General features: G+C 40.2%; 1 protein-coding gene across 1 annotated transcript in view; it reads right to left on the bottom strand.

Moving 5' to 3' along the window:
* Positions 1-9,146: 9,146 nt before the first annotated feature.
* Positions 9,147-22,229, bottom strand: part of ALDH1A2 (aldehyde dehydrogenase 1 family member A2) — a 54,724-nt gene continuing 41,641 nt past the window's right edge. The window contains exons 8-13 of the mRNA XM_009643977.2: positions 19,491-19,593; positions 16,387-16,571; positions 15,476-15,640; positions 14,880-15,037; positions 13,998-14,072; positions 9,147-9,440 (exon numbers count right to left, since the gene is read on the bottom strand). Of these exons, the coding sequence (XP_009642272.1) occupies positions 9,368-9,440; positions 13,998-14,072; positions 14,880-15,037; positions 15,476-15,640; positions 16,387-16,571; positions 19,491-19,593 (759 nt within the window). The 3' untranslated portion in view covers positions 9,147-9,367. The remainder of the gene's footprint in view (positions 9,441-13,997; positions 14,073-14,879; positions 15,038-15,475; positions 15,641-16,386; positions 16,572-19,490; positions 19,594-22,229) is intronic.

Raw genomic sequence — 22,229 nt, 5'->3', positions numbered from 1 at the left:
CCTCTGTAATCTTGGGATGAGTTGCTGCATTTTTTTCCCTCAATCAGTTCCTTGTCTGTAAAATGGTAATAATAATTATTTTATTTTTTCCTGGCTTTTCATTTTACTTTTAAGACCTTTGAGGCCTAGACCAAGTCTATGGTGTTTGTAGAGGACATGGGTTTGATTGACTGCATACAAATAATCAGGTGATCAATTAACACCTTTTTTTGTTCCATGAAGGAGGATTGACAAAGATGATGCAAAATAAAGCAAATATTGTTGTCCCTGCAGGCCATTGCAGCTGAAATAACTTGATTTTATTAGAACAGTTTCAAAATGGATGCTTATCTTGTAACTGTAACTCCCTCAGTTCTTGTAACTTCCCTTTTTAGACCATCCAAAGCGTATTTGTGTTGTAAATATATTCCATAGGAAGTGCCCATATCTGCAGTGTCATGAAGAGAGGACAAGTTTCTTTCCAGATCTGAAGTTCTTGAACATCCCTGATGTAAATAAGCAGCTGAAGCAAATTTGGATTCTGGAAATTCTGAATATTGTGTGAGGTTTATGTAGCTTGATTTCTTACATGCAGAGGAACCTTTCCATTTAGATTTCTAAAATAATGCCACTTAAAGGGCAATTGCAGAAAGTTGTAGAAGAGGAGCAGTGCAGGAGACGTCATCAAATGCCTGTCTGGGAGTGAGGCATGAGGCTGTATGAGGTGTGCTAAGGACTTGGGGTGAAACAGGAAGTGAAAGCCCATTTAAGCCATCCACTCTTGCTGCCCCTTGCCTTCCGTACATTTCATCCTGGTTTACGATTTTTTCTTTCTGCTCAGCAGCATCTGCAGTTACTCAGATACTAATTTGCCTGTGATTGCAATGGGAGATGGTTTGTGACTCAAGCTGAAGTAAGCACGCATGTCTTCCAGAGCTTTAATAACATTCAAAGCAGGGAAAGACTCGACTATGGATAGAAACCTAGCAAGTCTTTGTGAATGTTTATTTTTTATTTTAAAGTTTATAAACCATGTTTGAACAATGTGTTCTGAACATACAGTACCTTTGCTGGTGCTTAATTTCCCACTAAAAATAGATCACAAAATTATTTGCTGTAAAGTTTGGTATCTATAATTGGAAAAAAGGCATGTTGGACTGGTTAAGACAGGCTGTTGCTGGTGAGACTAATAAAGACTTAGTGAACCCTGGCTGCCATGACTGAGTTCGGAAAGCCAGTTGTGTTTGCTGCCTTGGTTCTGCAGTCTAAATCATCCAGGAACGTAGTCTAATGAGGAGCTACTGCCTGGCGTTTAATGGCAAAGCTGGAAAATACTAGCAAAGACTATATGTACAGTAAAGTTAAACATTCAGTGCTTTGCCTCTGCCAGGATCTTTAGAGAGGCACCATTTCCTCCAAGAGGAGAAAGAAGTCCATTACGGAGATAAAGAGGAAGAAAAGTTGATTGTCCTGAAACTTTGTATAAAAAGAAGACAAATTGGAAGAAGCCTATTGGTTTGTTTTCCTTTGTCAGGCAGAATCTGCTGGTGGCTCAACACACTGCACTGTGCTGCGCAGCATGGTTCTTGGTGATGAACACAGCTTTCAAAACTAATGCATGAAACCTACCTTTGTTCTTCTAAGTTTTGTGTACAAACCAGCTGAGAACAGCATTTGCAGTGACTTTGGTTTGGTGACTATATTACTACTCCAAAGAGATAAATTAGTAATACAGAGGAAAGCATGGTTTTTCCCTACTTAATTTTTCAAAATTCTAGAAGCATCATGAAATCTCTTGACCAGCCCATAGCCCTAAAGCTTTTACAAACTTTCAGCAAAATGCCCCCACCCAGACAGATTCTGCCGTCTTTAGTATGAATTTTGCCTGAAAAAGAATGGGGCCCCAAATGTTTGAAACTACACGCTAGAAGGCTAGCTGGTAATTAGTCTTCCCAGAGAGGACATTGTAAAAACAAATCGTTGAGCCATTTGTTGCTGTTCTACCTAAGAACACAGTTAGTTAAAAGAGCCTCCTTGCCAAAACCCTGAGAAAGAGCTCAGGATGTTCTATATGTTTTTAAAATAGAAATCAACCAGCAACCCTCTCTTTAAGCAGAGCTTTGCACTAGCCCTTCTGTAATACATGCGCAGTTCACTACAGGGAAGAAAACAGGTTTGGCATTTTGGTAGGAAAGAGCTGCAAGGTGATTTGAAACACTGAGAAACAGTATCTACGGTGATTTTTGTCATTGTATTTTTTATGTCTGTTACAATGGAATATGAAAATTAACTTAAAGCATTTGTCCAGAGCCTGGGCTATAAAGTCGCTACAGATGCAGGAGATGGAGCATCTTTCTGGGTCTTTTTGAAATGCATTAGGCAGCTGGAGTCTACTGTCGTTTTCCCACTAGAGCTATCTGAAATGGTGGCATCAGAGAGGTTCACAAAGGGAATCTAATGGGAATTGTGGAGAGGGTCAAATGTTCTATATTCTCTAAGAAAACTCCTGTAAAAGTCTGTTGTACCAGTGGCATTTCCTGGGCCTTTTTTTCCCATAAATGTCTGGCCAATTGTGTTTGTCCTTGGGAGGCAGATGCTGCAAGGGGGCGACTGCTGCAGTTTCAGTTATGGGAGTAGGTGGTTCTGTATATATTGATGTGATCAGAGGCCTGGCCAACTTATCAGTCCCCAGCAGCTCTCTAGCAATGGCTCCCAGTAGCTTAAGGTGTGCAGTCTGTACTGTGGAGAAACATGGGACAGATTCTCAGAAAAGAGGCCATTGCTCCAGTTTGGTTTCATGCCATTTCCTTAATTTCGCAGCCAGGATGTATTTAAAAGAGAATATGCACATGATGCTGGAAGCATAAGGCTGAAGAGTATTTGGTGACTTTTCTGGACTCTTTGGAATGCTTGATTTGAACAAAGGCTGTCTGCTTAGTCGCCAGAGCTGTACAGCCTGGGGATAGGGCATCTCAATAGCCAGCTCTGAGGACAGCCACACTCATGGTGAATGAACGAGCTGGAGTTCTGACTAGTAGCAGGACCATCAGATGCAAGGGGAATGGTTTAGCCATCGTCCTTAATCCGCAGTTTCTTGGTGGGAGTGAGGAGTACCTTTCCATTAAGCATCCTTCCCAGAAACATTAGTGTTGGTGAAGTTCAAAATTAAGAACTAAAAGGAGGCCTGTCTTGCCAGGCACTGACTGTGCTTTGAGATTGGATGTCAGGTGCCAAAGACTGTGGGAGAGATTTTGGACCAATTGAAAGCAGGAAACAGCAGAAACTTCACAAGAGATCCTGCTCTATGTCCCATCTTGTGGTCCCAGGTGAGTCTCAGAAAACCAGTGGACCATGAGCTGGAGCCCTTTTGCTAAGGGAAGCAGTGCAAACACATTTTCTTTATGTTCGGCAGCAGGAGTGAGCTGCACACAAATGTCTTGCTAATTAGGCTGCCATAGGAAATGGCAACTCAGTCAGGTGTACAAAGAGCAGAGAAAAAACCCTAAAATGAAGCGAGTTAATATTATCAGAAGTTACACCAACCTCATCATGAGGAACCATAAGGGAGAAGGAGACGGCTAAGCAAAGTAATGAAAAATGATTGAATTACGCGTGTGTGCATATACACAAACCCATGAATACTTCCACAAAAGCTAGTGGTGGATTGTTGAGACGCCAATGCAGCTAAGTTCCTGCTTTGTTACATAGATAAATTGCCAAAGGAAACATTATCCAAACAGTTCTACTTCAAAGGCAAAACGACAAGCTTTGGGGAACTTGCGGTACTTTCAATCTGGCCAATAACCAAGTGTAAAGTGTAAAATATACATGTTTAGGAAGTAGGACACATGCCGTTCAAGACAGGCCTTTCCCATGCTCTCAGACCAGTGCAGCTTCATTTGATGTGCAAATGCATGATGTGTGATCTGTCCTGGCAATGTGCTGCCTGCCAGCAGCACAAACATTTCACAAGCACCCTTTTGGGTTACTTCAGCCTGCTGTGTGCACAGCCTCCTTGGCAACCTCTGCAGCTGGAGCTTTTCTTACAGTCTATTGCTGCTGCGGTTGCACAATCCAGGTTTATTTAGCAGGTCTCGTCGGGAGACTCCAGGCAGATAAAAACATCTCAAAATCAGCCTGGAGTTGCAGGATTTTATGTTAGATACTAGGATTAAATGACAATACAAGGAATGGTTACAGTAATGCACTTCGGAACATATTGGTAATGCAGACTTCATCGATCCTTAAGGCAAATTGTCCCGGCAGATGTCCCAGCCTTCCTGGGGATTGGAAGCTTTGGGGCATTACAGATGATGGCAAGGGCTCTCCGTAATATGTTCATAGATGTCACTTGAAATCGGGTGAAATAATATTCCCTGGACTGCTTCCTGACCCTGCAGGCACAGCCAAAAATATACGTGCTGTGCATGGTACAGGACAGCCCCTGCTGTTTGATGAAACTCATCCTGTAAACCCATAAAAAGTAGCAGTGCAAATGCTCACCATATAGAAGCAGTGGATCATGGGTGCAGTCCCTCTGTTTGGTGGTGTCTTGAGTGAGTATTTGTTGATACCAGAAAAAAATAGTTGTGGTCTTTATGGTGCAACTGGGCTCTAGAGTGAGTACCTGTGCTAGGGGGATGAGGTTGGCTTTTAGTGAGGGTTCAGGATTTAAATTCAGCTGGCTGAACTGTTTTAGAATTAACAATTCTTAGGAACCAGGGGCATGTAGATGTGCTTTTTCTCCCCCTCTAACAGTAAGCTAAGGGGATTAGGGACATTACGCAACAGCTCTGGTGACTTATCCCAATTGTACCGAGAGGCAAGTCTTGTGTCTCTCCGCACCGTCTTTGGGACAGATTCTCAGCTGTGTGCGTGTGCGCAGCTTCTAGGCCTTGGTCTTAGATAACCAAGCACTTGGCGCCAAGCACTACCCCAGTGTAGCAGCTGTGGCTACACAGACAGCTTAACCTGCTCTTCGCCACTAAAATGACTGAACTTGCACTGCAGCCAGCTGTAATAATCTGTTGCTTGTGTTAACCTTGAATTCCAGCGTGTCAGTTCCAGTCCTCTGAGAAAAATTAGGCAAGTGCTTATTGAAACCAGCATCCCAGCACTCCACATTGTGCTGTGTGGAAGAGGAAAGTGGGACCCCGAGCTCTAATAGTAGCGTATTCTAGCCACACTTTAGTCACATGAAATTAAACCACTGCTCTCACATCAGCCTAGTCTATCCTTATAAATGGCCCAACTTCGTGCTGAAGTCTCCCATTTTGCTTCAGAAGTCCCTGAGTTTTCTGGCAGAGCCACACATAGTTCCCTGATACCTGTGTGCTGTCAGTGGACACAGAAGATACAGTGAAGATACAGAAAGAATTAATCAACTATGCGTTCAACAAGGATGAGGAAGAAAGATGTGTTTTATGCAGCTGTAGTCTAATCTGCTGAGAGAAGTCTGTTTGAATGGGTGGGGAATGCTGATGGCATCTAACAGCCACAGAGGCTTTTCCTGCTTCCTGATAGATACAGCACTGTGAATTATCAGTCATTGTGGTATGAAGTTGTTATGAGAAAAATAACTTCCTGTGTTGATGGACTTAGCATGCAGTAAATGGAGATGTATAGATGCAAATGTAAAGTGGTTGTAAATGTAGCTCTCCAGAGCTCTAGGTGTGACCATGCAGAGAGCCATAAGTAAACAGTACAGTGTGTTGCTCGTCTTTGACTTCCACTCTAGCTAAATCAGTGCCCCGAATTCAGTGTTATCATGGGTTGCCTTTTTTCTAGGACAGAACTGAGAACGAAGAGGGCAGTGTAAGGCAGTGCCTCTGCATATGCAGGGCAAGCTTTTTCATCCTGGCCTCTGTGGGGATGAAGAGAAAGAGCATTCTTTGTAACAGGGCACCAATAAATGCACGAATGCTTTTCAAGCACTATCAATATCCATCGCTTTGTCAGAAGGCCACAGAGCTGAAATTCTTTTTGCCTTTCTTCACATCCTTTTCTCAGAAGAAATGCATAATTATTTCCAAACTCTCCCTTTACTACACCTGTATACATATTTATTGATACATTTACTTTCACTGGCTTATTTACTATGGACTGAACTTTGCTCATTTCATTAGATGACAACACTCCTTGTTTTCAGTGGGTTCCAGAACAACCTTCCTTCCTTCATTTTGCTTTCAGAAAAGCACTCCTTTGCTTGTGCCTGTGTGACTGCCTGGAGCGGTGAGACAGGTTGCAAGCAGATCAGAAGGACGAGGACTATGGGAAGTGCTAATTGCCCACCCGCAGTCCCATGACAGAGTGTTGTCCATGCCACTAGTCAAATAGAAATTAAACTCTGCTTAATATATTCCTGATATCCCAGACTGTCAGGAACAGTACTCCTTTTTAAGAATGCAATTTCACTCCTATTATAAAGTTTTAGCCTCTTTTATCCTATCTGTTTTAGTCAAGTTACTTTATCTATTGTGATTGCCTGTAGAGTGTTGATTAAACCAAAAGTATTATTCTGTGACACTGAGGTATAACCATTGCTTGCCATACAATGAAGTGGCTTGGCCTTATTAACTGAGTAGTTACTTTTTCTAAATAGGCACCATTTCAAAAGAGGAATGCTGTTCCTGGCAATGAAAGTAATGCTGGAATACAGGAATTGCTTGAGGCAGAGTTGTATAGTACCTGGCCACGTGAATTTTACTGGGTGTCAAGTAACATTCAAGCTGTCCTTCTGCCCTGTTGTAGCATTTTGAAATTAAAGACAAGTAGAATATCACTCCATAAAAGATCTGAGTGTTAATTTAATCATCTCTGTGACTTCATCTACTAGCGAAAGAAAAGGGATCATGATTTTCTTAAACATTATCCAGAACTCAAGCTGTGATGCAGCAGTTTGCAAGGATGCCCCACTGGTTCTGATGATTTCAGACCTTCCCCAATAGCTAAACTTTATGACCATGAGGGTGAGGATGAACTTTGGCTATGACCTAGATCTGCAATTCACAAGTGTTTTTCATACAGCTGCAATAATATTCCAGAAAATGTAATTGGCCTTTTACTTCATTCACTTTTGCAAATGAAAATAAAGCTACTGTGAGAGCAGATCTTTTGCTAAGAAAATATTTTTTTAAATATTTTTATGGCTCTGTCAACAATAAAGGAGTCTCACAGTCTAAAGTCTTTCTCTAAACCTTTTTAATGGAAAAAACTTCATAGAAAATATCCTTTTACTTTTTTAATAACATATAACTATATACATGATTAAAAACTGTAACAAAAAGCTGCAGGGACTGGAAAAATGTTTTGTTGGATCCATGCATATGGTACATTTAAAAAAGGATTTCACAAATCCATGTACATCAAATGGAGCTGCAGTGACAGGGTTGAAAAAAATGGCAACTCTACATTATTTACCTGAATGTACTGGGAATAAAGCACAGACATACAAAATACACAAAAAGAATACAAGAGAGTACATGGTGTAAATGCTGTTAGCACAGGAAGTTTCTTTTAAGTAAATAGGAGAAAAGTCAAATCTCCTTTTTCACATTTTATATTGCAGTTTAAAAGATAACTAATCTCTTATTTGCTGTATTTTGTTTTTCTTCACTCTGACATACACTACAGTAGAATTATATGACATTTGCATTTAACAGCTCAGGAATATTTTGATTCATCTCCATGTCTGTGAATTTACTGTCATTTCTGAGTAACATCATGTATATATATTGCTTTAAAAACACAGTTTGACATGAGTTAGAAATGCAAAGTATTGAGGGCCACCACACTACAAAGTGCTGGATACTCTTGTGCTGATCCAGCAGTATGTTTGAGGACACACGCAAGTTTGAATCCTAAGAGGAGCTCCTCAGAGAGTAAAGGAAGTTAAGAATGTGCAGAAATGATTTGCTGATCAGGACTGGAGTTTTCAACAGTTCATAGTATAGACTCTGCAGCTAGGAAAACTGTTACACCTGAGGCCATAATTCTGTCCTTACACCCCAGATAATGTAGCTGCACGGTGTAGATGATTTACTGTACTTTTAAAATAAATTTTCTTAATTCTCAGTTAAAACATAAAATGAAGCCTCTTTAAAAATGTCTGGGGAATCGATGAGCTCTGCAGCTGGAAAGAAGAAAGAGATGGTGTTTAGTTTGTTAGTTACAAGTCGGAAGAGATTCTGTAGGCAGCAGGTAATAATGTGACAGGTTTTAAACACCTCACTTCTAAAAGAACTTGCTCATATTTTTGTCCTGAGCCAAAAAAAGAACAGATGTAACTGAAAAGTCAGTACCAGCCAGTAAGCTCACCTGAGGCTCCCAAGCATGGTGAGGATGGCAAGCCATTATTTAGTAAGAAAATAAAGTCAAGCTTACTTCTTGTCAGGTGGGCTTTTGCTGGGTTCTTCCTGCTGTAACAACTACATAATAATTCCCAGTGTAATCACAGGCAGTTTAATAGCAGACAAATAAGTGGAGTTTGCATGTGCATATACTTGTTTAAAAAAAAAGGAAAAAAGGTGAAAACAACAACAGTAACAACAACAAAACTAGACAATCTGTGAAAGCTGAAATATTCTGTGAAGCCTTGGGATCTGTTCCTGTTCTCCTTAACACCCTCCCACCCTGTCTGGCCATGCTCTTTTGGCAGGCAGGTAAAACCTGTCAAGTTCCTGTACATGAGGGAGGATTTTTGCTTATAGCAAGACATAAAGTAATTATGAAAATAAGCTTTGAAAACCAAATTGCTATGGGTCATGAAAGCCAAAGTGCACCAATAAGTATTTGGATTTCATTGCCTGTATAATAGTTTGATTCCCTCCCCATTTTGACCTCTCTATGTGAGCATGCTAATTGGAAAGTTGCCAATATACCAGGTTTGGGCTTGTTACCGTTCAGAGTCTTTTCTTTTTTAAGAACGTCAATGATACTTGTTTATGGTGTTCACTGCTGGCATTTTGGGTAAAATCTGGCTTGTAAAGCCCTGATTGAAACTAGAACGTCAGTAGGAGGCAGGTCAGTTTGAAAAGGCAACCTGAAAGCAGTAAGAGTTATTTTGTTTATTTAGAGAAGAGATAAATGTGTGTGTGCATGCATTTGCATTTAACAGTTTTATAGCTAGAACCGTTATTAAATGATACCCCATAGCAGTTTTATCTCTTTTTATGATTTGTTTTATAAAGATGTAATAATTCTCAGGAGAGTTTCATGAAAACATGCAGAGTTGGTTTGCATTACATATGCAGTTATGTGCCCAGTATACATGTTGCAACTTAATTTCTTAAATATATATTGTGTAACACTTTTATTCCTGAGTGCTGGTCTCCATAGGGAATAGAGAGGGTGGCATCATGTGCTCTTCTGCACGTGGTCCTTCGTCATTTTAGGAGTTCTTCTGAGGGATCTTTATTGTCACAGTTTTAACTTCAGAATATTCTCTCAATCCACATTCACCCCTAAAAAAAAATTGCAGCATCAGCTTACACCAGACATTTAATTCTTTATTGAGCAAAAACTTGCAAAGTGATTCCTTGATAAAGTTAAGATATAGCCTAAAATTCTCAGCATGGGTTTCTGTTGTACTGTGATTTTGTACAGGTTTTCCTTTTATGCCATCTTTCAGAAAACCTGATGATGTTTGAGTTTGGGTCAAAAGAACAATGTATAGCTCCAGCATTTGATAAGGAGATACAGAACAACATTAAACCCAGAAATACTCACTGTCCATTGATGGAACTGTTGGCAGTGAATTGATGTCCTCTGTCCTTTCCAGACCTTCAAAATATGCAAACACCAAGACCTAGGCCACTGGCCAGTGAAATTTCTGCTTATGTTTGCACTCAAGAAAGAGAAGGTCCCAATTGAGTATTATGGAAAATGAACTACTCACAACCCTGGGTAAAGAGGAACTTGACTCCTAACCTGCTGATCTTTTTTTCCCTGACAAAATACTCAGCAGCAGAAGTCAGCATTAGCACGTACTGTGAAAGGGCATTCAGCTTGCTCAGATTTCTGCTAGGTTTGCATAGAAGACCTCTTTTTCTCCTGGCAAAGCATCTTACATAAGATCCTCTGTACTGCTGGAAGCTAGGCACTTACTAGGTCCCAGTCATCTGACGCATGGCTCTGAGGGGTACATGTTCTGCTTTGGATAAATTAGGCTTAAGAAATGGGTGTATTGCATGGCTTCTGGGGAGTTATGCTTGTCTTCTCTGCAGTATAGGTATTTGCATTTTGCTGTGCATATTTTGAGTCATGGAGAAGTGTGTTCTAGCCAAGTCATTAGTTAAGTTCCAATATGTCTGACAGATGCTGTGTATGTAAAGCAAACAACATCCCCACCTCAAAACAGGTACAGTCCAAGTCTGGAAGTAGAGTATCTCTTCTATGTGAACTCATAAGATAATTCTTTTGCACAAGCTGTTACAGACATTTGTTTCTTGGTTAAATTCTTATCCCCGCCCCTAAAACACACACATACTGCTCTCTTACTTGTATTAAAATCTAAAAAGTGCTGATATGCATATCATTTTAGCATGTTTACTATTTGACACTGCCTTCCTTCTGGATCCCTCTGTGCAGAATTTAATACCAACTGCACCATAAAGAATATTTCAGGGGAATTTCTCTGAACCCCCTTCTAGTAAGTGTTGCTTTCAGAATTGAGTGAGGGGCCACTGTTCAAAGCAATTCAACCCCCTGTATGCACCTGGTGTTGCACAGCCTACTTTGTATTTACCTCTACACTGTAAATTTTACACAAAATACAACATTGGGGGAAACTCCTCTAACCTTCCTTGGAAAGTTAATTCATTTGGGCAGAAATATCAGCATTTACCAGCCCATTTTACTCCACCTGCAGTTCTGAAAACTGCCTGATTTGCCTGTTGGCTTAGTAAACCTTACACGGGTTGATAGTTAACCCAGACTGATGCTTCAGCAGGCATTTTAAGATTTACCAGAGTCTAAGTACATGTAAGAAAATGTATTAGTAAAGATTTTTTGACATGTGAAAGGTTCCCATTGATTTGGGGTACCCCACCCCCAGCTTTCAGTAGAAAGTGGTAGATTTGTCTCCAAAGAATGACCAAAAGCTTTAGCTATTTATCAGACTCAGCTGAGCCACAGAACCATTCCCTTATGGCTCAGTGGAAGCTGTCACCAGGAGCCGCATGGAGCCCAATAACTAATGCTGGTAAGTGTCTCTGTGTGAAAGTTTCTGCTTGATGCAGTAGGGCTGCAGCTTGGCTCCAGACACCTGTTGGACACAGTTTTAAAAGTCAATAGATAACCTAGCCAACAGAGTATCCAGCGCCTTTATGTATGTTCCAACTGCCTGTTGGTTTATCTTGGTCTGGCAAACAAAATTAGGTACATTTATTGTCTGTTTCTTCAGCTCAAGGCTTCAGGGCCTTAAGCATTTGTTTTCTGGCCAAAAGTTTGGAAGTGGACAACTGCAATTAATTCTAAGGCAAGTATTTTTCAAAAGTTAAAAAGTTGCTCTTGCTGAATAGGAAGACGGGCTATTCCAGACATTCAGAGCAGAAGAGTCAGTTTGTGCTCAATTAAAGGGCTCGCTTGTCCCCACAGCCTAATGCTGCAGGGAAGTAGGGAGCAGTAACACCCTGTTCTGTGGCCACTGTGGGTCATCTTGGATTGCAGTTTGGTATCAGGGTGAGAACAAGGGTTTGTGTCTGTGAAAAGCAAGGAGCCCACAGGTCAAGCTTGCATGATGCTATCCCTTGGCTGTGTAGGTGTGAGGGAGGGAAAAAATTGCTCTTCAAAAAGAAGTATTACATACTCTCTTCCCTCCTTCAGTCTAAGAGAAAAAAGATAAGGAGAAGAATTATAACTCCAAGCTGTTCTCCTGCTTGCATTTCTTTTGGGGAATGCAACTATGCACTACTGTATCTCAGAGCTATCCAGACAATAATAATTCCTATGATGTTAAATGATAGTTCTAAAGTAGAATGGTACCTCCTTCCCTTGAAGACATTTGGACAGAGACCAGAATTTTGGAGGACTATCTAATATAAAATGGCCACATGTAGCTATCTGGGATGAGTCACCTGATTTTTAGTTACAGGAGTTAAATTTTACACCACTCAGGTAGTGATAACAAGCTTTAAAGAAGTGTAAATGTAAAAAAATCCCTCTTTTAGACTCCTTTAATAATACAAGAATATTGTAAGTAGCCTTAATGTAAACGGAAATCAGTTGTATTGTGTACATGAGTTCTGGTTCTCTACTGGTATGCACGTACCCTGCTACAGTTTATGAGTGTAAAATGAGTATAGCAGATCTCAACTTTCTGTGTTCATTTTTTTTCCTCATGTGTGATAAAAAAATCTGTGAATTTAAATGCAGGAACAAAACAAATTGTAGATAATCTGGTACTAGCACAGATAGCACAGTGGCACAGTTATGATCTGTCAGTAACATAGGATTAGCTTAGCAATGACACACATCTATGGACACTTTCTCTTCTTTTTTTTGTTCTTTAATTGCCTTATTTATGCTGTAAAATGTATCCCTTAACAACAGGGATCTAAGAAATCATGGCATTTTAATAAAAAGTATGCAGATATTAATGCAGGGGGAGGAGGTAAATTAGAAGGTGATATCTGATCAAAGAGGTTCTGAAAGGAGAATAATTACTCATAGGTAGGTTTTCAGGCATCTTTGTGAGATGGAGATTATTGCCATTCCAAACATTTATTGTTTATGATGAATTTTTTCAAAGTTGTAGATGGGAATCAAGCATACAACTACCACAGATTTTTCCATGGGAGCTGGGGTGCTGCCTGGTTTCCCCCCTTCAAAAACTCTACGATATCAATATGTGGATATTTTGCTTGCACAGTTAACCTCCCTGAAGTCAATGGGGTCACTCTCGGGTGTCAGGTTACTCATGTGCTCTATCGGGCTTAATAGTTTTAGAATATTTTCACAATGATAAGACTTAGATGAGCTGACATATTTATGCCAGTGTGAGATCACCTCATAACTCATGAATGTGGAGAATAGTATGAATGTGTTATTCAAAGTACTCCCTAATGAGGGAAAATATTTCGGACTACATAGAGCTTATTTTATAGATCAAGTTGTATACTTCAACATATTTAAAGTTTTAAAGAGTTTGACCTTACTTTAGTTTTACTGCTGAGTTTGCCATTAGCCATAAGCTATTTTGAAAGCTTAGGTAAGACATATCTGGTGTACATGCCTCCTGCATAGAAATTAATTGAATCGTTTGTATGCGTAACCAATCTGGGGCTGATGCAATTGCTAAACTTCCTTGTGATTGTAATGAGAATTAAAAACTGGTAAGACTTTAAATTAGGTACATGGGACAGTATTCCAGTGTGGAACTCCATTTCAAAATATTTAGCACTTAGTTCTAAATGGAATTAAGAATAGTCAGAAAGCTTTGGAATGGAAGGTCATTTTTTAAAAGGGATGTGAACACATTTGTCTATCATTCTCTAGGCCTGATTTCATTTAATGTTTATAAATCTGGAAGAGATAGATAACATTTAATAAAATTCAGATGCACCTCTATTAATAAACATAGGAAAAAGTAAAGGAAAAAATAGCAAGAGAGGCAAAATATATAGCAAACCAACTCTGAAACAAGTACACCAAACCAGTCAACAAGCACACAGCAGTACCAAAAAGAGAATCTTTCTGCAAAAGTGCTCGTTAATACAGCTAAGAAAAACTCTCAGAAAACACAGGTTACAAATTCAGAAAAATACTCAGAAATATTCAGTTCCTTTCAGAATAAGAAGGGAGTTCCAGTAACTTATTCTGCTATATAAAAAAAAAAAAAAAAAGGAAAATAAAATTAATCAATTGCATTTAGAACTGTCAATTATTATCAGTCATCTTATATTATGCCCTGATCCTCAGATGGGGATATTTCCTGGTCTTTATTTGCACGGAAGGATTTACTAATGTTTATTAAGATGTAGAGCTTAAAACAGTTTAGAAGACAGCAGTGTAATACTTACATCTCTCTCCCATTGCCAGACATTTTGAATCCTCCAAAAGGACTTTGGGCATTTAAGGCATTGTAGCAATTTATCCTGTAACAGGAAGAGGCAGTAAGTCCAACTGTACTGTCAGAGAGACCTTTGGACAACTGATGGAGAGGCTGAAACTTGTGGAGCTACAGACACTACATACCTCTTAGTAATAACAAACTTCCTGCATTTCTTTTTAACACAAGACATTTATGCCACAAAAACATTCTGCTCCTTACACATAAGGAGAATGGGATTTGGCTTAATGAGGTCTGGAGGAGGGCACCAAACACTTGGACACAGCTTCAGTAATGAACTGTTAATTTTCTGACAAACCTCAGTGCCAGTTTATAACATAGAGCTATTAAATTGGAATTTGTCCTTTTTCTCCCTGATTTCTTGTGGATCTTTAGTTTATCCAGGTTTGACATACCAAATTGCAAGCTATTAAACTCCAGAAGTAGCATTACTTATTCCTAAGGACTAGAGAGAAGAGGTGTCCCATCAGTTCCTTAGCATTGTAGAAAGTACATGATTCTTTGTGCCTTTAGCAGAAACCTCACAGGATTCCTCTGCTCCACAGAAAGGGTCGTTTATACTCTGCTTTGTTTGTTTTCAGTAATGCCACTCAGCACTGTGGCTGCTATGCTAATGGGAAGCAAGGTGCTTTCCAGTTTTCAATAGTATTCACCCGCAGTGAGCGGAGTCACACCACCTCCTACAGCTGTTCCATATCCTGGCTAGTGAGTCACCGCTAGGATGGTCTAGATAAACATTTTTCAGACAAAGGGTGCAAAACTGAGGTGCCATAATAATAGTGAGTCAAGCTCTTCATCTCCAAGGGGAGGAGTGTGGTAACTTCTGCCTTACCAGACTGTCCCAGCCTGCATTGCTGAAGACACTGTCAGGGCCTTGTTTATATCATTTGTAAAAACAGCAGCTACCAGCCCAAAATCAGAATTGTTGGCTCGCTCTATAACTTCATCCATGGTTTTAAATCTCAGTATTTCTTGAACAGGACCAAAAATCTGCAACAAAAATTAATCATTAATTAATAAACCAGCCCACTCAGAGGCATTTTATTCCTGTTTTAGTCTGCTTTTTTGTCTTCTGTCTCCTGTTGTACTCTTTACAAATTCCCAATGCAACATTTAATAGTGATAATAGCTGCCTGTAACACTGCATGAATTTACCATGTCACCTCAGTGGAACTCACCCATTCTTCCCTTACCTCTTCTTGGAGGTCTGAGACTTTACAGCCAATGACAAAAATTGAGCTTCTTTACCCAACTGATGTCGTCAGTTGCTGTGCACATAAGGAGTTCTGAAAAGATTTTACTCTTCCCCGCCCACCCCCATATAGTGGTAGTTTACCCTCTAAAGCTTTTGTCTCAGGAAGTAAACAAAAGAAAAAAAAAATCATGTTTAGGACATTCTAAAATGATTTTGCCCATGTGTGTGAATACCTCTTCCTTGGCAATCCGCATGTCATCTGTTACATTGGAAAACACTGTAGGTTCAATGAAGAAGCCCTTTCTTCCTAGCCCTTTACCCCCACATTCAAGTTTTGCTCCTTCAGTAATGCCACTTTGAATCAGTTCCAAGATCTTGTTGTATTGTTTTTTATCAATCTGAAAGAGAAAAGAAGCCATTTGACTTGCAGACCGGGCACTTCACAATCAAGTAAAAATTGTTTTTTTAGGCAAGTCATGTCCTGGTGAGTAGCCTCATGCTTATATTCACTACACTTTGAGCTGGAGATGGCAAAGATCTACAAATAGCTGCTGACTGTAACCTAGGGCTCAGGCTTCTTAAGAATGTGTCCCCTTATGTATGTGGCTCAACCCACATTCTTGCTAAGCAGTCTGGTTTATAAGCACAAATAAAGCAGATCATTAGTTTTGTGTCCCAGGTTAACTTCCTGAAAATGGTATAAGCCCAGCTGGTTATTAGTGGCAGAAACATTTTCTAAAGACGTATTTCTAATTCTGCCCATCTTTTGCTTAGAACTCCTGTCTCTCTAGCGGTCTACAAGCACAGTTACGGTTGTAGACAATTCTTGAAAGTAGGGGCCCACAGAGACTTCTGAGAGCTTGTCATGGTTTAGAGCTGTATCTTGGGGGCTGAAGATCAGAATCTTGCTGTTAAAGCTGGGAGGCAAACTTAGTGATATTTAAGATGAGAGTTTTTACTTAACAAGAAATATCTCTGAGCTGCATGGATTATCTACTCCGTTAGAATTTTAATCTTTGAAATGTTGATCGTGTCAGCTACCAGGGACTGTCAGTGAGTATGCACTGACTGACCTCTATCCTAGCAGAGTTTAAATGCCTCCAGGCACCTCCTGGGCTGCAGAGCCAAAGCACTATTCCTTTACCTGCGGACCTTGTTCCGTAGTTGGGTCAAAAGGACTCCCCACAACTCTCCTCTTTGCACGTTCTACGCTTCTTCTAACAAACTCTTCATAGATTGATTCTTCCACATAAATCCGTGAGCCTGCAGTGCAGCATTGACCTTGATTGAAGAAGACCCCTTGGTGAGCTTGTTCCACAGCATAGTCCACTGAAAAACCAAGACAGCATATGTTGCTCAGAAACATCATAAACACACCTACTATTGTACCCGTGTCATAGTGCCACCAAACTTCAGAGCAGAAGTAGGATTTGGTTAAAAAAACCAAAATACTGACCAAATCAAAACATACTATTGTTGTGTCGGGTCATAAATGAAGATTATTAATTTCATTTTGTGTCATAATCCCTGTGAAAATACAGAGTTTTTAAACATGTCTAAAGCTGATTTTTTCCCCATTTATTCTACCCTGGACACAGCTATACTGGAGGGATACTAGGAGCATTACAACTGTTTCAGAAACAGTAGGTTGCAAGGGACCACTTGGGACTTCAGGCATCATCTAGGTAAAGAAGGGTCTGTAGGTAATACATTCCACATGCCATCTTGTGACACAAGCCACAAAATACTGCTTAATATCCCAATGCAGAAATTAAAGCAAGACAGTGCTTTAGCGGTCTGTAGGAGTAGGGTATTCAAGAACAACTTCACCAATGTCTTATATGCCAGCAATATGTAATTTATCAACTAAGGAAGCAGATTGTGCCCCACATAACAGTCTGTCTGACGGGGGTCAGTAGAGGAGGGGAAAATCTGTCTGTGATCCCAGGTTTGCCCTTGGTTTAATACTGTGTATATGAGAATTACTGCCAGCCAAGTACTTGAGAGAATTTGACTTTGATAGTGACAAGACCTATCCTTCCCAAAAAGCCAGATTATTTTTTGCAAGACAGAAACAGCATCTTGGCCTATACAGGTGACTGGGTAAGGCTTTAAAAATACAGGTCAATTGTAGAACAATCGACTCATGATTTCTACTCTAACTTCCTTGGAGGTACAACTAACACATCCATTATCCAAGCAGGAGAGAGGATCCAGTCATTTAGACATTCAGTGCTAAATTCTCCCATTTGGTGTAATAGCTGACTAGGTAAGAATATTGAATTCATCCTTAAACAGTGATGCCCTACAGCACAGTGGTACAGTACACACAGGTACTGTACAGGGACAGTAATACCTCTCTTATCAGCTGTAGCACTCTGGAACTTGCTAATATTTGCTTAAAGTATAATATTTTATGGAATAAACAAAGCAATAGTGTTTTACTTTTAGCACATCGTAGACAACTCCATCTAACAGAAATGTCTTATTCTGCCCTCAGCAAGGTCTTGAGGTGTTCTCTGGACCACATTCAGATTTTCCCAGGCAGCTCCATGGAGATGGAAAACACTAGTGGATAGAACTGATTAACTGATGTTTCTTCCTCTATTGTTAACACGTTTTTTCACCAGGAGGGGCTCTAACCATTCTTCTCTGGTTTTTTGGTGCACTAAACTTTAAACAGCTTTGTCATGCTTTCTGCTAACTTTTGGCACACAGTGTTCCTCAAACAGAACAACAGCTCCTTTGGAATGGCGAGCAAATTGTCTGCTGTTCCTAAATAGTCAGAGCTTTGAAGTCTGAATCTCAGGTCAAGTGCTGGTGGTTGTAATTATGGGAAGACCAGAGAGGCTTTAGTACTATATACTGTGGATCAGACAGTCCTGAAGAAGTCTGTGCTCTCCTCTGTGCCCTGTTATTCCCCTCTTGCCTGCAACTTCTCCCCAGGTCCTCAACCTTGTTTGGCAGATACAGCAAGTCACTGATAAACTACAGCTCTGTGTGGCAGCTAAGAGCATTTGTCTTTCCCCTGTGGAAGACCCTAACACAGACCTGCCCCCAGCATATATTACTCTACCAGAAGTGTTCGGGTGATCCAGTTAGGGACATTTGAGATGTGGTGATCTCTGGTGGGAGATGGAGATGAGTAACTGGGGTATAGGGCTGTAACATCTGCATGTGTAACATCTGCATCTAGGTCCAGTTGACAGGAGCCTTTTCAGCTTACCAGGATGACTGTGGCTGTAATTTAGACCCCCAACTTGGTAAAGCATTTCTATGTAGAAAAGCTGAAAGTTCTCAAGCTTTCCCTAGTCTTTCAGACATTGCTAAGTTTTGAAAATGGACAGAAGATTGTAACCAGCTCTTGTAATTCATGCTAGTCAGAATCATCCTATTCACTTTCCACCTCTAAATTAAAAGATCAAATCCTTATATGACTATTTGGCGTTTCAAAGTTCTCAGAAAATGCATTGAGTACAGTGTGCTTGCACACAGGCTGAAACAATAGCTCAAAGCAAGGTGTGAACTGTCCCATTCATCTTAATGGGGTGTTAACTTCAAAACCTCCTGCTGACAATTTAGATATCAACATTTTTAACTATTTCATTGCTGATCATTTAAGCAGAAACTTCCAGTTTGTTTTTATCCTGTCCTAAACAGCTGTCCTGTACCTTCTCAGGTGCCAAAAATCTCAGCTGCACAACATCATCCAGCTGCCAAAATGTTCAGCTCCCTGCTGACAGTGGCAATGAGGATATTTCAATACACAATTCTTCAATTGTGAAAATTTAAAAAACGGAATAATCTCCGTTTATAGCTACTATCAAAACAGTTTAACAAAGGAACACTGTACTGACTAGATTAGCAACTCAAGTGTAAATTAAAGCCCTCCTTTTTATAATTGCTGTGGAGCAAAACAAATCACAGAATTTCCAGATTGAACACACTAAACCACCTTGCTGCAGAGTTAAGGATGACAAATGTGTATGGGACCATGACCGTGAATAACACTGTTTCTATATGCTTCGTTATAATTTTTTTCTGTTTTCTTGTCTTCTGTGAATCTGTGGGTTCAAATGTTGTCTTTTTATTAAAAATATCACACCCTAGGCTGCTTCTGTAAGATTAAAAAGTGCAGTTAGATACAGCTGTATTGGTCCATTTCTGTATGAAGGATATGCCCTAAAAGGAAAAAAAAGGACACCACACAAACATGTTTTTGAGAAAAATATGGAAGTGCTGACTTACAATCAGCATCTGCAAAAATAATGTTTGGGCTTTTCCCACCCAGCTCCAGTGTAACTCTCTTCAAATTACTCCTTCCAGCTGCTTCTTGGATCAGCTTCCCAACCTGAAAGGAAATGGAGATACATTTTACAGGGAATGTAGTCATCCAGTTCACTTTAACAGCCAATGTTGGCTATCACTGGAACAGAGCTTTAAATAATCCAGCAGGTTCTTCAATCCAAACAGATTCTCATCAGCAGTGGACAGCTTTCCAGGTTTTTTCTAGAAATGGAGAGGGGATAAGGCACAGCACAAAGTGCTTGTACTCTTCACCCATCTTTACCTATGCTAAAGCAGCTTGGGGCTTTCTTTCAGGGTGCTTTAGGGAGGTTGGATTAAAAATCTGAAATTGGTGTAACTAGAATTACTTCCATCCAAACTAGTGGCATGTTCACAAGGTTTTAGATACTATTATTAAGAGGTTGAGTTCTGTAATTTTAAATTAAATAAAATAAATAAAAATAGATCTGATATCTGAGTATGTATTAAGCATGTATTAAACTTATTACTGTTCATTAGAAATAAATGCTATCGTACTTCTTTATATAGTCTTTATAGTCTTTATATAGTCCAGATGTTAGTTACCCCAGATGACCACTCCTTTTAGAATTTATTTCACTCTTACTAGTAGTTAGTAGTACTCTCAGTTACTAATCTGCTAGCCAGCATGTTTGTAGGAGGGCATTTGTTCTCCTCAAAATACAGTTTTCAGTGCCCAAAGGTTTAAGTAATTTGACCATGAAATCATGATCCAGAATATGTCAAATTCTGATGAAATCATCAGCCTTTCCTGCAGGAATAACAGCTCATAGCAGAATACCGAGTAGGGCAAGAAGTTACAATAGCGCCATCCCAGGCCTGACCCTCAGCTGCGCCACAGATAATCTTAATACGGGTTGAAGTCAAAAGCACCTCCAAAATGTCTTTGTAGATTGTGGGGTCAGCTGGAGCAGAATGCAGCCCTGTGGCTGGAAGAGCCGCAAATTGCAAATCTCGCCAAGAAACATGAGGGTAGATTAAATGGAGTAGCAATCTGACAGCTACATATTTGATGTGTTTCCATGTCAGTACAGTTGGAGAGGCAGCTGTGCTTCCTGAAAATTATCCCCTCCCTGGATCAATGAGTCCAAAACAGATCAGATTTTATACTGTTGCAATGTAACTATGCCCAGTTTGCAGCTAAGGAAGTAATCACAGGTAGATTTAGGCACCTACATGGTAAAACACAGGATTAAAGTATCTACTGAATTTTGGGAAGCTTGAGAACCTTGACCAGTGGTTTCTTTTAACTGGGACATGTTTTAAGGTCACACAGAAAGTTAGATGTGAAGTTAGATGGGAGTGAGTCCATAACTGGACTTTTTTCTCCACATACTACTCTGGTCTCTCTAGCTGTTTTCTATTTCTAAGGTCGGTGAGATTCCCTGCAGTAAAGGGTTAATGGATGAGAAGCTGAACCTCTTGGAGAACTGAAGGCAGTCTGCTGGAGAAAGTTAAGTCAGCACTGGAGTAATCAGAAAGCAAATGAAACAGAAACCAGGGCCCCCACAGAAAAAACAAAGCCAAACCCCCACAGGATAATGAAGGAATTGTCAACCACTTCATGTACCTTTGTGATTAACTGTTTATCTGGTGATACCACAGTCGAGTGTGACTAAGGTTATTTCTTTAAAAAAAATTAAAATAAAAATTTTAAGTTATCTGCTTTACCCCTGTATTGATGGAATGGAGTGTTGACATTACCATGAAATTCCTTGCATATCCCCTTAATTGGAGCTGATTTTATTGCTGTTTGACTGACAACCAGAAGTGAACATGAAAAAGAAGGACCCTTTCTGCCCTCCACCCCCACTGCATACATCGAGCACGTCATCTGGAAATTCCAAGCTCTCAGACTGTGCTGAAAATGTACAGTGGAAACCAGTGAGAGAGCTGTGTTTATAGCCAGTGCCAGCCAATGCCATTCACACCCTCAGTGCCTTGAACCTCCCTCTCTCAAACAACCACCACCACCTATTTCCTCTCAAAAATCCAGAGCAGAACAGACCAAGGAAGCCAGAGCAATGTGTCCAGCCCACCACCTCTCCACCTTCCATTCTACCACTTTAATGTCAAAACTCTTTTGTCCATGTAAGTAAAGATTTTGAAAAGGTTCTATGCAAACAAGTGATTGGCAAATATGCAAGTCCAAATATTAAGTATATGGCAAATAGTAAAGTCCAAAGGCTTGGAGACAATGGTGTTAATTTGGAAAAGTATGGCCCAGAGTACTGTTAATATAGGGAGGTTGTTGTCAAGTTTCCAAGTATAAACTTAACAGACAGCTTCACTGTGTCCCTACCGTTAGAAATCAGTGTAGACATCAGGATGGTAGGGCTCATGCTGCTCAGCATTTTTGTTCGCTGTGCTCCCATTGTGCCCTATGCACTTACAGGTTGAGAAAAGTCTTAGGGAAGGCACCAGCGCTGTGATTATTCAGTGACAAAGGCAGCCTTTTGTGGCTGACCCTCTCTTTATGGAGAAAGACAGTATGAAAGGGATAAGTGATAGTGTTGCAATCTGTATGGTCTTTCAGTACATGCTTCCTGTGGTGTCTCTCAGCTATTATCTGTGAGCTCCCAATAGGCAGTACAGCCTTGAGAGGGAACACTGGAAGAGAGGACTCCCCCACAGATAATGGAGCTGCGCGATTATTCAGCA

Source organism: Egretta garzetta, unplaced genomic scaffold (assembly GCF_000687185.1).
Source record: "Egretta garzetta isolate BGI_Z169 unplaced genomic scaffold, ASM68718v1 scaffold287, whole genome shotgun sequence".
Lineage (NCBI taxonomy): Eukaryota > Metazoa > Chordata > Aves > Pelecaniformes > Ardeidae > Egretta > Egretta garzetta.
This window is presented reverse-complemented; position numbering and strand designations above follow the sequence as displayed.